The sequence below is a fragment of the Lissotriton vulgaris genome, chromosome 2_1, assembly GCF_964263255.1.
Source record: "Lissotriton vulgaris chromosome 2_1, aLisVul1.2, whole genome shotgun sequence".
NCBI lineage: Eukaryota > Metazoa > Chordata > Amphibia > Caudata > Salamandridae > Lissotriton > Lissotriton vulgaris.
In genome coordinates, this window is record NC_141687.1 from 952,912,295 (window position 1) to 952,929,358 (window position 17,064).

General features: G+C 51.7%; 1 protein-coding gene across 1 annotated transcript in view; it reads left to right on the plus strand.

Moving 5' to 3' along the window:
• The window catches only part of PSMB2 (proteasome 20S subunit beta 2), a 214,607-nt gene that overhangs the window by 159,626 nt on the left and 37,917 nt on the right, over window positions 1-17,064 (plus strand). Inside the window, exon 4 of the mRNA XM_086956505.1 lies at window positions 8,088-8,250. Coding sequence (XP_086812631.1) covers window positions 8,088-8,250 — 163 coding nt within the window. The remainder of the gene's footprint in view (window positions 1-8,087; window positions 8,251-17,064) is intronic.

Genomic DNA, 17,064 nt, shown 5'->3' on the forward strand with positions numbered 1-17,064 from the left:
CACACCCAGAGGGTCTCAAGGCGCTGGGGGGGCCCTGCTACTGCTCGAACAACCAGGTCTTGAGTTGCTTCCTGAAGGCGAGGTGGTCCTGGGTCAGGCGGAGGTGGGTGGGGAGGGAGTTCCATGTCTTGGCGGCGAGGTAGGAGAAGGACCGCCCTCCTGTGGTGGCTCTACGGATGCGGGGGACGGCGGCGAGGGCGTGGCTGGTCGACCGAAGCTGGCGTTTGGGAGCGTAGAAGTTGAGTCGGCTGTTGAGGTATCCTGGCCCTTGGCTGTGTAGGGCTTTGTGTGCGTGGGTGAGGAGACGGAAGGTGATTCTCTTGTTGACCGGGAGCCAATGCAGATCTTTCAGGTGCCCGGGGATGTGGCTGCGACGGGGGATGTCCAGGATGAGTCGTGCTGAGGCGTTCTGGATTCGCTGGAGTCTCTTCTGGAGTTTGGTGGTGGTTCCGGCGTAGAGGGTGTTGCCGTAGTCCAGACGGCTGGTGACGAGGGCCTGGGTGACCGTCTTCCTGGTCTCGGTGGGGATCCACCGGAAGATCTTACGTAGCATGCGCAGGATGTTGAAGCACGACGAGGAGACGGCGTTGACTTGTCTGGTCATGGAGAGGGAGGAGTCCAGGATGAAGCCCAGGTTGCGTGCGTGGTCTGTTGGTTTGGGTGCGCTGCCTAGGGCGGGGGGCCACCAGGAATCGTCCCAGGCGGCGGGTGAGGATCCCAGGATGAGGACTTCCGTCTTATCTGAGTTCAGTTTCAGGCGGCTGTTCTTCATCCATTCGGCTACCTCTTACATCCCTTCGTGAAGGTTGGCTCTGGCGGGGTCGTTGGTGAGGGAGAGGATCAGCTGGGTGTCGTCGGCGTAGGAGATGATGTTGAGGTTGTGTTGGCGTGCGATGGCTGCGAGGGGGCTCATGTAGACGTTGAAGAGGGTTGGGCTGAGCGAGGAGCCTTGAGGAACGCCGCAGATGACTTTGGTGGCTTCTGATCTGAACGGGGGGAGGCGGACTCTCTGTGTCCTTCCGGCAAGGAATGAGATGATCCATTCCAGTGCCTTCTCCTGGATTCCGACGTTGCTGAGGCGCTGCACTAGGGTGCGATGGCAGACAGTGTCGAAGGCCGCGGAGAGGTCGAGGAGGATGAGGGCCACTGTTTCTCCGTTGTCGAGCAGCGCTCGGATGTCATCGGTGACTGCGATCAGGGCGGTCTCGGTGCTGTGGTTGGCCCGGAAGCCAGACTGCGAGGGGTAGAGGGATCCGTTCGTCTCGAGGAAGGCGGCCAGCTGCTTGTTGACGGTCTTCTCAATGACTTTTGCAGGAAACGGGAGCAGCGAGATGGGCCGGTAGTTCTTGAGGTCGGTGGGGTCAGCCGATGGCTTCTTGAGTAGAGCGCTGAGTTCGGCGTGCTTCCAGCTCTCCGGGAAGATAGCGGTGTTGAAGGAGGTGTTGATGATGTCCCGCAGGTGGGGTGCGATGATAGCGTCGGCCTTGTTGAAGATGTGATGAGGGCAGGGGTCGGTCGGAGATCCGGAGTGGATGGAGTTCATCGTGCGGATGGTGTCTTCGGTGCTGATCGGAGTCCAGGCGCGGAGGGTGGTGGTGGGGCGCGGTGGTTCGGTCGTGGTGTTCGTCGGTTAAGTGCTGAAGCTGTTGTGTATGTCCGCGATCTTGTTGTGGAAGTAGGAGGCTAGGGAGTTGCAGAGGTCTTGCGAAGGGGTGATGTCGTTGTTTCCGGCGTTGGGGTTAGAGAGCTCTTCGACGATGTTGAAGAGTTCTTTGCTGCTGTGTGTGTTGTTGTCCAGTCGTTCCTTGAATGCGGTTTTCTTGGTGGCGCGGATGAGTTGGTGGTGTTTTCGGGTGGCGAGCTTGAGGGCAGTCATGTTGTCTGGTGTTGGGTCTCTGCGCCAGGTTCTCTCGGGCTCGGCAGTTCTTCTTGGAGTTCTTGAGTTCGTCGGTGAACCATGGGGCTTTCTTGCTGCCGGGTCTGCTGGGCGGGGTCCTCAGGGGGGCGAGCTCGTTTGCGCAGTCGCTGATCCACTTCGTGAGGTTGGTGGCCGCCTGGCTAGGGTTCGTTGTGCTGGTGGGAGGGTTCATGCTCAGGGAGGACGCAAGCTGGTCGGCTGTGGTCTTGCTCCAGTTCCTGCGTGCAGCCTGTTGCTGGTGGTGGTGGGCCGTGGTCCTTGCGAAGCTGAAGTGGACGCAGCTGTGGTCCGTCCAGTGGAGTCCGGTGGCGTGGCTGAAGGCGATGTCCTTGCTGGATGAGAAGACTGGGTCGAGTGTGTGTCCGGCGTAGTGGGTGGGGGTGGTCACCAGTTGCCTGAGTCCCAGGTTGGCGAGGTTGTCCAGCAGGGTGGTGCTGTTGCGGTCGTTGTTGTTCTCCAGGTGGAAGTTGAGGTCCCCGAGGAGGATGTAGTCAGCGGAGCAGAGGGGGTGCGGGCTGATGAAGTCGGCGATGTCTTCGCTGAATTGTGTGCGTTGTCCGGGGGGTCTGTAGATGAGGGTGCCTCTGAGGGTGGTCTTGGGGTTGATGTGGACTTGGAAGTGCAGGTGCTCTGCGGTTGTGAGGGTGTCATCGGTGTTGGTCGTGATGCGGATGGTGTTCCTGTGGACGATGGCGATGCCTCCTCCGGTGTGGTTGATGCGGTCCCTTCGGATGATCTTGTAGCCGTCTGGGATGGCGATGGCGATGGCGATGTCAGGTGCAGAGGAGGCCTTCATCCAGGTTTCCGTGAAGAAGGCGACGTCTGGGGCTATGGTGTCAAGCAGGTTCCAGATCTCAACGGCGTGTCTGTGGACGGAGCGGGTGTTGAGCAGGATGCACTTCAGGTGGCTGCTGCTGTTGCTCGTCGAGGTCTTGGGCACTGCTGGAGTGGTGCAGGTCCGGATGCAGGTGAACTTGCAGTAGTTGCAGCAGAAGGGTCCGTGGGTGCGTCTCGGGGTGGCTTGGTAGCAGCCCGGGACTTGGCCGGCGTTGAGTGCGTTGAGGGTGGCGGCGTCGTACGACCGGCGGGTAGGCTGGGGTCTGCGGGGGCCAGGGGTCCTGGCACTGGGCGCGGACGGGCGCAGACGGGCTTACCTTTGGCGCACCTTCGCGCGCAATCGGCGCGCCCGCTGCGCTTGCATGCTGCGCGTACGCGTGGACTCCGTCATAAATGGCGTAGTGGGGGGCGGAGCGAGGGCGGGGCAGCTGGGAGGCGGGAGCGGGGTGGGCCAATGGGCGGCCAAGCTAGCGAAGCTGGGCGGGGCCGCAGGGGAGCAGCGGCGGGGAGCGGGGAGGGGGACAAGCGGCGGGGAGGACACGAGGACGGCACAGGAGGCACAAAGGGGAGAGAAAAGCACAGGTGAAGCAAACTGTTACCAGAACTCACAACAACGCCGTAAACGGGCGAAAATACCGCTAAGGCGCTCAGGGGCACCGGCAGGAGGTGAGCCGGTAGAGTGGCGGTCCCGGCTCACGTCTGTGCGAGGCAGCAGGGGGGGGGGGGGGGGGGGTCCCGGCACTCAGCAAGGGAGCTGCGCGGTGTGTGGAGCGACCAGCCCTGCAGGCAGGGGCAAAGGTCACCCCTGCCTGACTTCTAGCCCTTCCAAAGTGCCCCTGCATAGCCTTCCGAGGCTCCCTGTGGCATCGCTGGAGTTTGTAGCGGCACAGTGCAGTACTCTCTTTCTGCAGGTTTCCACCTCTGGGAATGTTGAGTCGACGCTGGTCCGACTTAGAGCGGTCAAGGGCTCTTCGGAGGTCGCCGACGCCGGCTCCACTCAAGGGGTCAAGACCTTTTCGGAGGTCGCCGACGCCGGCTCGACTTGAAGAGTCGAGGCCTTTTGGGGGGTCGCCGACGCTTGCTCCTGTCCGCCAGCCGGGGCCTTTTCAGAGGTCTCAGGCGCCGCCTCAACGCCAGTGCTGTCTCCAGCTTTATTGGTGGAGGATGTGGTCCCGATGGGTTCACCACCCCCGAGTTATTTTGCTGCTCTTGGAGCAGGTGCCAGTGGAGCATTGGCCTACTCATCATGCTGCTGAGCCTCTATTAAGTGGCCGGTTTAGCTTTCGTCCATCACCTACTGATGACTTGCTCTCACTGCCTCGCGGGGCCATGGAGGCTAGTGGGACGTTTGTCAGGGCTGTTTGCAGGGCTGCTGATATTTTAAGGATGGGGCCACCCTCGGTCTTTAGACCTTCAAAGCCTTTGCTGAATATTCTCCACCAGGACGTGGGGAACATGGAACCATTGTTACTTTTTGTAGAGTCCTTGTTTGACATCCTTCTCGGAACGTGGGCAAGGACCTCGGGTGACCCCGTAGATCGTACTGTGGCACATCGGCCGGCTCGCAATGACCCCGCCTGTTTGAACCTCCATCCTGGAGCTGGAGGACTTGTGCTTCAGGCAGCCCTCTCTGTCACTCCTGTTCCGTTTCATCCTCCCATTCGGGAATCTCGGTGGTTGGAGTCATATGGCTGCGATGTGTTCATATCCGCCAGCTCAGGACTTTGTCCCTCAAGAAGTTGTGTGTATTTGCTTGGGCTACATTTGCCCTTTGGGATGCTGTTGAACGGCTCCCCCCTCCTTGCCAGAGAACTCTCGTGCCGATCTGGCACGCCTAATCACGGATGGCCATAATATGACGCACTTTTCAATTCTGTCTGCCAAGGACACCATGGACTCTGTGGGTCGTGCTATGGCCACGTCGGATGCCATAATGCCGCGCCGCGTGGTTGCGCGATGGCGTTTTCCCAGAGCATGTTCAGGAGCGGCTTAGAGATTTACCATTTGATGGGGTCACTCTTTTTGACGCCCATGCTGATTCGGCGGTCAGCACCTCCTGTATATGTGTCTGTCTCGGTTTTAATCCTCGTAGACGATTTTTGGTTTTGTGACGGTGCCGTCTCTTTCTTTTCTATTACCCGTTGTGGGCTGCAGATGTTCTGGGTTGTGTGGCTGCTCAACTGTGTTGGTTACTTATTCTGGTACAGCTGGTTAAGCTGTGTTTACCTTTCTTATGAGCCTCTGCCTACGAGCTTGTCTCAAGAGGGACTCTTCTTTTGTAGGGTTGTGCCTTACCCTTTGTGGGGTATTTGTTGGCTTCTAAGGTAGCACTGCTGTGTATTCTTCTCAACGTTCTCCATTTTGTTAGACGGTGTCTGTCTTTGGCGGTGTAGGGTTTTGGCGGCAGGCTTCTGTCTGTGCCTTATCACAATCCTTTATGGGCAGTCTTGTGGTCTGTTTCCGTTGTCTCACAGGAGACAAGGATTCTTCCCCCTCGCTGACCTGTTATTTTTCTGCATTCTTAACTGTTATGCAGCACACCAGTGATGTGGTTTCGCTTGCATGACTCCCCTATTTAAGATGTAGTCACTCCACGTACGTGTGTCGACATTACGGTCTCTTTGTGTGTATATCGTGGATTCTATACGCCACTGGGGTACTCGCATACTAGGTCTTTTCGCCTTAGTGTCAGAAATTCTTGTTTACGCTTACCTCTGGGATACTGTCCTCTGTGTTCAAAGGCTTTACAGGTTATCCACTCAAAGTGGTGCCTTTTAATTTGGTTGGCTGCATGCCTACCTCCTGAGCTTTTGCTCAGTGGCGGCTCCTCTGTCTCTGTTGGCACTAGGCTCTGGGCTCAGCCCTGCCACTGTTGTCACATGTCCTGGGGAGTACACATTAAGGTTTTTTTCTTACACCCACCGGCCTCATGCTGCAGCTCCTGTTCTTGAGTGGACATTCTTCCGACTGTTCCCTGTTTCTTGTGACTTCCACTGTAGTGTGTGTTCAGGCAGTATGCTCTACCGTTGTCGTGTTGTTTTGACCCTTGGAACTTCATTCCTCTTGGATTACAAGGACCGGTGCTAGGATCCTTCTTTGAAGGTCTCCCTGCATTGTTTCTTATTTTGGCACAGAACTTTCTAGTTCTGTTTTCCTTTTGTCTGTGCCTGGGCGAGAGGGGTCTCACACCATCCCTCGTCAGATTTGGTGTCTTTACCATCCCTTGTTCATGCTCCTTAAGGTGGGTCATGGATCTGATGTCCGTTGTCCTGGCATTGCGGCTTCCACCGTATTTCATCAGCAGTTGACAAATATGTTCTCCTGGAACTTGGTGGTTGTTTCACATGGGGTATGGCTTTGATATGTCTCTATCAGATGGAAGAGTTACTTACCGTCGGTAACAATGTATCTGGTAGAGACTCCGTCTAACCGCAGACTCCTTAACGCATGCCCATCCTCCCCACTCTGCGAAGACCTTTTCATATGGTGTCTTTCCACCTAGCCTCCCTCTTTCTGGTGGCCTTAGTCTTCCGGATGTGTTCTCTCGCACCTCACTCTGGGGTAGGGTGTGTTGTTCTGCATGGGGGCCTTCTGCCTCTTCTCTATCCTAGTGTTGGTGGTGCGTTCTCGCACCTTCCGTTGGCGCAGGGGGTGTTCTTTGGCTTTCGAGCCATTTGGCTCTCCAATCCATCCACGTTTTTTAGGTGGCTTAGGTCTATACTTTTCACAGCCTACTCATGTTGATCCACCTGTGTTCTTCACGCGTGAAGTTATTTATTTTTTTTTCCCTCCCACTGCCCCTGCCTGTGCCTCCTTCTTTCTATGGCAGTCGGTTGGGTTGGGTTCTCTTTGGTACTGCAGTCGCTCTATCACCAGAGGGTGTGTGCAGTAAACTTCTGGTGGTCGTTCACTTCTAATCACTTGTCTAGCAACATGTTCCTTCAATATTGTAGTTCTTTTACCTTCCCTCCCCCCCCTTTGGTGATAATTTGTGTCTGCTTTGTCGTATCCTTTGTACCGCAGCTGTTAGCCCCACGACATGAGGCGCAGCTTGGTGCTTTGTTCCTTCCAGTCCTTCCTGGTGCTGGGTGCTTTTTCAACTTACTTTGGTTTCTCATTATCAATGATTTATTCTTTTTTACCACATACTGTTCCTATGCTACCGCAGTTTTTGTCATGGCTTCCTGTAGAAAACTGACGTCAGCACACCGGGAGGGGCTTATGTGGCTCCATTGACGTCACTTCCGTGGACGACGTCAGGACGGAGCCGAGCGGCGCCGCCTTCAGGCATGCAGAGCTATTGCTGGGGAAAAAGCTTTTCCGAATCCAGTCTGGCGCCTGGGGATATTCTAAGTTAAGGAATAAGCTAAGGAATCTGCGGCTAGACTGTGTCTCTACCAGATATCGAAGGTAAGTAGCTCTTCCTTCACCCCCCAAGGTGGATTGCTTAGTCATGAAGTGAGAAAAGGAAAAACAATGCAAGATTCCATTTAACCTTCACCCATGTCTAACCAAGAAATCAAACACTCTTAGTAGTGGAAATATTTAAGGTTCAGTTGTCGAAGCAATGGAGAAAAGAACAGTAGAAGGCTAGTTATTTAACACCTGGACCACCAGATTTGGAAATGGCCAGGCACGAGTGGTGTTTTGAGAAGTCTACACCAGTTGCTAATCTTGCGCTCCTTTTTAGCCTGTTGTACTTCATAGATATGAGGTGACATGTGTACCTCTGGAAGCTGTGTGGCTTCCTGGTAACCCACAACGCCCTCCTGTGTCAAGTGATACACTGCACCCTGCAGTTGTGAAGCAACTAGGGACACGTCAGCCTCCCCAACTGTGCTACCAACACGGCATCTGTGACGCGCAGGAGGAAAGACACATCATGACAGAAGAGAAGGGACATTACTTTCCTAAAGTTCAGAGCTTTTTGTTCTGCATTACTTGGGACTCTGCTGTCTACTTCTCTAGATGTCAAAGTGAAAAATAGGAGGGATCACCACAAAAGTTCTGCAAAGCAGGGAGGAGGGAATCGCCAATGCCCCCCACATTAAATGTGTAAAAGGATGGTAGAATGTGCTTAAATACCACAGAAGAGAGGCACATGACACCAGTGAAACACAACGTACCTGCTGGAGAACAGCAAATGAAAGAACAAGAGGATCCGTGGAGAGGTTGTTTGTTGAAATAAGCTTCTATTTTATTGACCCACATAAGCCCTGGTGCATTTTACTGTTTGAGAGTTAGATGATGTAAACATATACATTTCTACCTCCGTTTTTTTACCTTTTTTTTTTTTTTACCACTCGTTAACTGTTTTCTCTTTTATTTCCAGACCCCTTACCATGTAAATCTGCTGCTGGCAGGGTACGATGAGCATGATGGCCCTTCACTCTATTACATGGATTACTTGGCAGCCCTGGCACAAGCACCGTTTGCAGCCCACGGTTATGGTGCCTTCCTTACACTCAGCATTCTAGACCGATACTACAAACCAGGTAAATGTCACTAGACTTGCTTTACAAACTCCCTGAAATGCCCATTGAGCACTTCTGATATAGCTGTAAGTAACCTACGATTCGCTAATTGCAGCACCTGGTACTGCAAACATTTGCTGGTGTTGTCATTTTAAAGAGTTGTGTGGGTCTGGGTAAAGTGCCTGTTGCATTCAAACTAGGCATAATCCTCATCATGTCCTCTAGGTTATAGTAAAATTAAACTGGTTTTGTTAACCGGATCAGTTGCAGTTCCCCATAGTAAATCGGTTATTGGAAGCAGTGAGCGTTACCTTGACATGTCATAATTCATGGCATTGTCGCTGTAAAGTGTTGTGAGTGTCGTGTGGGCAAGCAGCATTCATGGTGGAAGATGATCACAGCAGTTCTATTTGTGTGGAAGTGGTATTCAAATTAGCAAACCATGAATCTGCTGCTGGCTTTGGAGCATCGTATCCTGATTTACGTGGGGTACAGTGGATGCGAGAGCAGGGTGTTAGACCATGTGTTGATGGGAATCGAGGTGTAAGTCACAAATAAGCCCTGGTGAAATTTCTGTTGCAACAGCGTAATTTCAATAATCGTGTTACGCTTGTCATGCAAAATTCATGAAAGTATGCTATTATGACACATTGCGTAGTAACAGGCCGCTTGCAGAAAAAAATGTGCACATATGCATTGAAACCACTCGAATGACCAGGACGCAAGCAGCTGTTATTTGCTGTGCTTGGCCTTTTTTGCATGCGCTTTTTCTAGCGCAAAACACATTTTGCATAAGCCTATAGCCCCAAATGCTGTTTTTTGGATTTCACATAATTTGGTGTCCTTTTTTTGTGTGCAATTTCGTGTACGTGGTGAAAGTAAATTGCATGAATTTTGCCCAACCTTAGTCACACCATGGCTGTGACCAGATGACTAGCCTACACTATGGTCCTTGGATCATATCTCTACTGGATAAGGCGTTACCAAAGGTAAGTAACTTTTTCTTCAATACCACACTTATCTCGTCTGTGACTGATAAATGTAATTTTTATTGTTGATGGCAGGGTGAAATAGGGTGTTGAAAAGAAGTTTTCATGCAGGTTGGCTGAGGCCCTTCCAAAGTAGGGCCAGAAGGTTATTGATGTTAGCTAGATGGCAAAATAAGATCAGAGTGAAGGGTGAATGGCACGTGGCTCCCAAGATGGGCATGCACCTGTAGTGTAGTCATTTTTATCTTTATATTCCATGAAATAAAGTAATTAATGAACTCTGCCTGTGTTGCAAGGCCACTTTGTGAGGGGATGTAGGACAGATTGTCTGCTGTACAGCCACGTCTACAGATTACTTTTCTACAGCACTTTTGTGTTGCCACGGACTATAATTTATATTTACTTTATTTAGAAAAGCTTTGTTTCCCTTGAAAGTCATTGTATTGGGGCCATGGACTATATAGTCAATCATGCAGCCCCATAACGGGTAGTTGCCTTGTGTGGCCTCATGAGTGCACTTACTTGATATGTTAGTACAATCTCCCTGCATGCCACACACACACACTCACACCACTGTGCCGGTCATCATCATTTACCCCAGTATTGGAACTTTCATAGATTCCCATGCTTTGTATCATTCCCCGTCGTCGTGCCTGGGAGCCTCAGTAAATAGAAAATACCATAGCAGTATGTACAAAAGAGAAAGAAAGGCCTAGACCTCATCTCATTTTGTAGCATATCTACCTCTTTTTGTAAAAGAGACCAACATTTTGCAACAACCAATCAGATTAGACTCACCCCATAGAACCCACATGAGAGCCTCAGAGCCTCAGATTTTCTACCGCACATTGTGCTAAGGGAGTCTCCACTGAGCTCTGCTCAGATTTCTCTTCAACTTTTGGATTTCAACTGTATTCTCTTCAGGATGCTGTCTTCCCCTTTTTTCATCATCAGACATGGAGAAAAAAGGCCTTTTTAGAGCTTGTGCTACCTGTTGTAAAAGGAGGCGTTCGGTGAATGACCCTCATAAGATGGCATTTATTGCCTGTATCCGAACCACAAGTTGTAGGTAAGATAAACATAAGGGTCCATGAGGGCCGTCTTTTACCTGGTTCCAGAAGCTAAAATCTAGAACAGATCCAGTTTCTAGTATGACAGTGATGAGGCCTCATCGGCTGCGTCTTCGTGGAGATCTGAGAAGGAATACGATCTCAGCTGGTTTCTTGTGAGCAGTGCACTCAAAACGCCTTCAAAAGACCATGGGTCTGACAGGCGCAGCCCAACTAAATCTCCTCACTGACGTGTAAAGGAGAGGATGGGACTTGCAAAGGAAATTCCTCAAAAAGCCTCTAAAAAGACCTTCCGGGGGTCTTACAGGCGCAGTCCAACCTGAATCTCCTCACCGAGGTGTAAAGGAGAGGAAGGGACTTATAACAGCAGAAACTGGTGTGAGGAAGTCTAGCTCGTCGACGACTATGGCAGTGTCGACGACGACCGCGTCGACGACTATGGCAGTGTCGACGACGACAGTGTCGACGACTATTGCAGTGTTGACGACAGCCGCGTAGACGACGATGGCAGTGTAGACGACACCTTCGACGACTATGGCAGTGTAGACGACACCGGCAGTGTAGACGACACCGGCAGTGTAGACGACACCGGCAGTGTAGACGACACCGGCAGTGTAGACGACACCGGCAGTGTAGACGACACCGGCAGTGTAGAAGACACCTTCGACGACGATGGCAGTGTAGACGACACCGGCAGTGTAGACGACACCGGCAGTGTAGACGACACCGGCAGTGTAGACGACACCGGCAGTGTAGACGACACCGGCAGTGTAGACGACACCGGCAGTGTAGACGACACCGGCAGTGTAGACGACACCGTAGACGACTATGGCAGTGTAGACGACACCGTAGACGACGATGGCAGTGTAGACGACACCGTAGACGATGGCAGTGTAGACGACACCGTAGACGACGATGGCAGTGTAGACGCCACCGGCAGTGTAGACGACGATGGCAGTGTAGACGCCACCGGCAGTGTAGACGACACCGGCAGTGTAGACGACACCGGCAGTGTAGACGACACCGGCAGTGTAGACGACACCGGCAGTGTAGACGACACCGGCAGTGTAGACGACACCGGCAGTGTAGACGACACCGGCAGTGTAGACGACACCGGCAGTGTAGACGACACCGTAGACGACTATGGCAGTGTAGACGACACCGTAGACGACGATGGCAGTGTAGACGACACCGTAGACGACGATGGCAGTGTAGACGACACCGTAGACGACGATGGCAGTGTAGACGACACCGTAGACGACGATGGCAGTGTAGACGCCACCGTCTATGCCGATGGCAGTGTAGACGACACCGTCTATACCGATGGCAGTGTAGACGACACCGTCTATGCTGATGGCAGTGTAGACGACACCGTCTATATCGATGGCAGTGTAGACGACACCGTCTATACCGATGGCAGTGTAGACAACACCGTCTATACCGATGGCAGTGTAGACGACACCGTGTATACCGATGGCAGTGTAGACGACACCGTGTATACCGATGGCAGTGTAGACGACACCGTGTATACCGATGGCAGTGTAGACGACACCGTGTATACCGATGGCAGTGTAGACGACACCGTCTACGACGATGGCAGTGTAGACGACACCGTCTACGACGATGGCAGTGTAGACGACACCGTCTACGACGATGGCAGTGTAGACGACACCGTCTACGACGATGGCAGTGTAGACGACACCGTCTACGACGATGGCAGTGTAGACGACACTGTCTACGACGATGGCAGTGTAGACGGCACCGTCTACGACGATGGCAGTGTAGGCGACACCGTCTACGACGATGGCAGTGTAGGCGACACCGTCTACGACGATGGCAGTGTAGACGACACCGTCTACGACGATGGCAGTGTAGGCGACACCGTCTACGACGATGGCAGTGTAGACGACACCGTCTACGACGATGGCAGTGTAGGCGACACCGTCTACGACGATGGCAGTGTAGGCGACACCGTCTACGACGATGGCAGTGTAGACGACACCGTCTACGACGATGGCGGTGTAGACGACACCGTCTACGACGATGGCGGTGTAGACGACACCGTCTACGACGATGGCGGTGTAGACGACCGCGTCTACGACGATGGCGGTGTAGACGACCGCGTCTAAGACGATGGCGGTGTAGACGACCGCGTCTACGACGACGACGACGATGATTTTAAAGAACCTTTCAAGAATTTATATAGTAGAGCATGTTTGGAATGAAGGCAAGAAGGTGATGCAGTCTCCAGCTACTGTAGCTCCGGTTCTACTGCGTCTGGAGAAAAAAGTTAAGGCACGGGAGGACAGTCCAGTCTGTCTTATTGGTCAACCTAGACCGGACTCGGTTATTTCTCAGGCGACCCAAAGAAAATCAAGAAACCCGACGGCACCCCTGACTCCACCGCCAGACAGAGGGCAGGCCCAGAAACAATGTAGGCAAGAGGTTTTCCTCTATGTCTAGCCACCTTGTTAGGGCCTCGAACGCACTAGCAATTTTGAGACGATATGTTCGCCAAATGTGGTGCGATCTCTCTCCTTTCCTTGATCAGCTTCCAGTGAGTGCCAAAGCGGAAGCGAGAAAGATCCTGGAAGAAGGTGAATGATCTTCATCTGAGATTATAGTTTGTGCAATGTACATTGCTACAACAGCTTTTCGTGCCCTTGGCAGATTCAGCGGTCCTGAGGCGTCAAGGTTGGCTGAGATGTACCTGCTTTTGCCCGAAGGTGCAGAATAAAATTCTGGATCTGCCCTTCGATGGAGATATGCTGTTTGGCAAGCATATAGATGATGCTTTACAAGACATTAAAAAAAGGCTACCGAGACGGCAAGATCTTTGGGCACACTTAAATATCGAAAAGTACCTTTCTGGGGTGCAAGAGGAAAAGGTTTCTCTAAATATGGGGGAGATTATCAACATCGCTACTTCTCCTATTCATAAGCCTCTCAATCATTCAAGCCTCAGTACTCTCAAAGGCAAAATCAATTAGCGTCTTTCGTAGACAAGGACATCAAGGGAGAGATGCTTCTAAACGCCAATAGCGGCTTCCTGGCTCTACCTACTGGTCCTTCACCCCTTGTAACACCGATGGAGGGCAGGTTTACACATTCTCTGGATTGCTGGAAGATCATAACAGATCGGTGGGTTCTGAATATCGTTCAATTTGGCCATACAGTAGAACTCCAAAACCTTCCACCTCCCATAGCTCCTTGCTCCACAGAATCAAAACACCTGCATCTTTTCAGTCTCGAAGTTTGTCAAATGCTCACCAAGGGAGCGATAGAACCAGTGCCACTTTCTCAAAGAGGAAGAGGGTTCTATTCCAGGTTTTTTTCCTCATCCACAAGACGGAAGAAAAGTGGTGCCCAATCTTTGATCTGAGGGAGATCAACACCTATCTCATAAAACTCTTTTTGAATGGTCTCGCTTCAAGACGTCTTACGTCTTCTAAATCCAAGGGATTATATGGCGACTCTGGATCTCCAGGGCGCATATTTCCACGTTCCAATCCACCCAGCTCACAGAAAATATTTACGCCTCACAGTAGTCAAGAGCCACTTTCAGTTCAAAGTACTGCCGTTCGGGCTCCGATCCGCTTTTCGGATATTCACAAGGGTGTTGGCCCCGGTAGCAACATTCCTAAGGAAACAATCACTGGAAGTTTTCCTTTACCTAGCCTATTGGTTGATAAAAGCTCAGTCTTCTCAAGCATCGACAAGGGCAGTCGAAAGTTACATTCAACTTTTCAATCACCTGGGTCTGCATCTCAACAAAGAAAAATCAGTCTTTATTCCATTTAGGAGGGTCAAGTTCCTGGGCTCCATTCGGGATACAAGAAGCTACAAGGTTTTTCCTTCGGAAGAAGGACAGAAAAAGCTAATCTTCTCTGCCAACCATTTACAAAAGAGACGATCCCTGTCAGTTCGTCTATACAAGTCTTTTCTAGAATTGATCTCATCTGGCATACCATTAGTTCCGCATTGCAGACTGCGAATGCGCCCCTTGCAAGAACAACTGAACATGTGAGGGCGCCAAGTGGAAGGTTCTTTCGAGGAAATGATAAAGGTCATTCCTCTCATGAGAAAAGCAGCAGGCTGGTGGGCTATCAAGGAGAACATCTTGAGTGGTCTATCTTTCAGAATGGCTCCATCCTACCTGATTTTAACCACAGACACCTCTATGAAAGGGAGTGGCGCTGTCTTACAGGACCTCCAAGTGAGCAGTAAGTGGTACACAGAATAGCATTTTCTTCATATCAATCTCTTAGATCTCATAGCGATTCGCCTAGCCTTGCAGGCTTTCAGGGAGAAAGTTAAAGACGCAACCTTGCTGGTCAGGACGGACAACACAACAGCCATGCATTACATAACCAAGCAGGGAGGTACGAGGTCTCATCTGCTCTCTAAAGAAGCCCAGGGAATATGGGAATAGGCAATTCTCCACAATGTCATTCTTTCAGCAGAACATCTACCAGGCACTCTTACCACAACAGCAGACACCTTGAGTCGTCTGAAATCAGCCTGTCACGAGTGGGAATCGGATCAAGACACTCTGGAGGAAATGTTAGGTGCACTTGTTTACGCCTTTCCTCCAAATCACCTAATCCCACGCCTTCTCAGGAAAATAAAGATGGCACCATGCAGGATGATCTTAATAGCACCAGCGTGGCCACGCCAATTCTGATTAACGCAACTTCTCCTGCTTTATCAGGTCCAACCATTTCACCTATGTCCCATTCCATCTCTATTAACAATGTCCCAGGGACAGGTGATACATCCAAATCCGAGATCTCTCCATTTGAAGGCCTGGCTCCTGAGCACAGAGAGTTCCACAGCTTAGATATCCCTCAGGAATGTAGGGAGATATTAACTCAAGCGTGTGCACCAAGTACAAACAAAACCTATTGTGCTAAATGGAAGTGCTTCTGCCTCTGGTGTCATCGTGAACACATCCATCCATTCTCTTCAGCTCCTCATCAAATACTGCCTTACATTCTATCGCTGGCTAAATCAGGCCTTTTCTCATTCTTCCATCAAAGTACATCTGGCAGCTATTTCAAGATTCAGAAGAACAGCTTCTGGTTCTTTTATCTGATCTGCTAGAATTATCAAACAGTTCCTGAAAGGTCTTTTCAGGGTTTTTCCTCCAGTGCGGCCACCACCTCCGGTTTGGAATCTCAATCTGGTTCTGGCTCATCTTATTAAACCTCCGTTCGATCCTATCCACAGGGTGGATTTAAAAATGTAGTCTTGGAAATTAGCTCTCCTTTTAGCCCTCACTTCAGCTAGGAGAGTAGGAGAGTTACAGTAGCCGCTGTAGCTATTACACACCCCTCAACCACAGCTATAGATCTCTCCCCATCATACACTGTCCACTCCCCCACCCCGCCTACCCCCCACCTTAACACCTCTCTCACACGTCCGACTAATCGTTCGGAACTCCCCACCTCCCTCAACTCCTCCCCCCCCTCCCCCGCAACAGTTCCTTCTCCCATTCTATCTCTCCCCCCACTCTCAGTCCCCACTACCCCACTCTCTCAACTAGTCTCTCAGAACACACCTCCCCCCTTACCTTAAGCCCCCCTCCTCTCAACAAGCCCCTCCCCCATTTCATCTCCCCCCCCCCCCATTCTCAGTCCCCACTACCTTACTTGCACCCCCGCCATCCCTAGCCTGCACTCAACCCCCTATTCGCCCACGCGCCTCCTATCGAAGGCCTCACTCATACCACCAACCTCCACCCTACTCCCACACTGGACAAGATTATGTCCACCCTCCTCCTAGTCATAGAAGAACTTCAAACTATCAAAGAACTCCTTTTCATAAACCCCAGACACCCCTCACCCACCACCACCACCTCCCCGCCCAACAAATCACTCTCCGTCCCCACGGACCCTCTCATTCAGTACTCCCCACACTGGACCTCTATCCCCGATCGCAATCATACCAACCGCCCCCGACGTGCCCTCAAACCCCTTTCGGACCATGACATACACAACCTCCTTCGTTCATATGTCCCAGTTCTCCTTAACCACACAACCACACACCTCTCCATACCCACGATTCACTCAAACCCCCTTAGGCCCCCCACACAAAACAGAAGCTCCGTCCCCAATAACCTTAGAAAAGTCCCCCTCTCTCCAGAACCTTCTACCACCCATTTCACTCCCCGACTCAAATGCATACTACTTAACTGCAGATCGGCCCCTAGACACTCCTCCGACATCGCGGACCACATTATAAATATGGACCTTGACCTAGCCATTCTGACCGAAACCTGGCTTACTGAATCTTCTATACCTATAATGGACATTTTGGTGTCCCCCCCCCCCCCCCCCCCCCCCCACCCACCCACCAACTACCACATCATTAGACTTGACAGGATCGGTAAGACGGGTGGGGGAATCGCATGCATTTTTAGGAGCAACCTCTCTGTTATTAAAGCCACCTCTCCCTCCCTCACATCCTGTGAACTCATCTGCCTCGATGTCACCAGCGAGGGCAAACCTATATGCTCTCTACATGTCATCTACCACCCACCCGGAGACAACCTCACCTTCACCCAACAACTCATGGACACGATCTCCGCTAATTCCGGGCGGCAGAACACTCAAATATACTTGGGTGACCTCAATCTCCATTGGAACGATCACAAGGATGCGGTGGTGAATAGTCTTAAAACTTTCCTCAGCGCGCTGGACCTTTCCCAAATCTGTAACAGCCTGACCCATGACAAAGGCGCTATACTCGACCTTATCATCGCCAAAGAAGACACC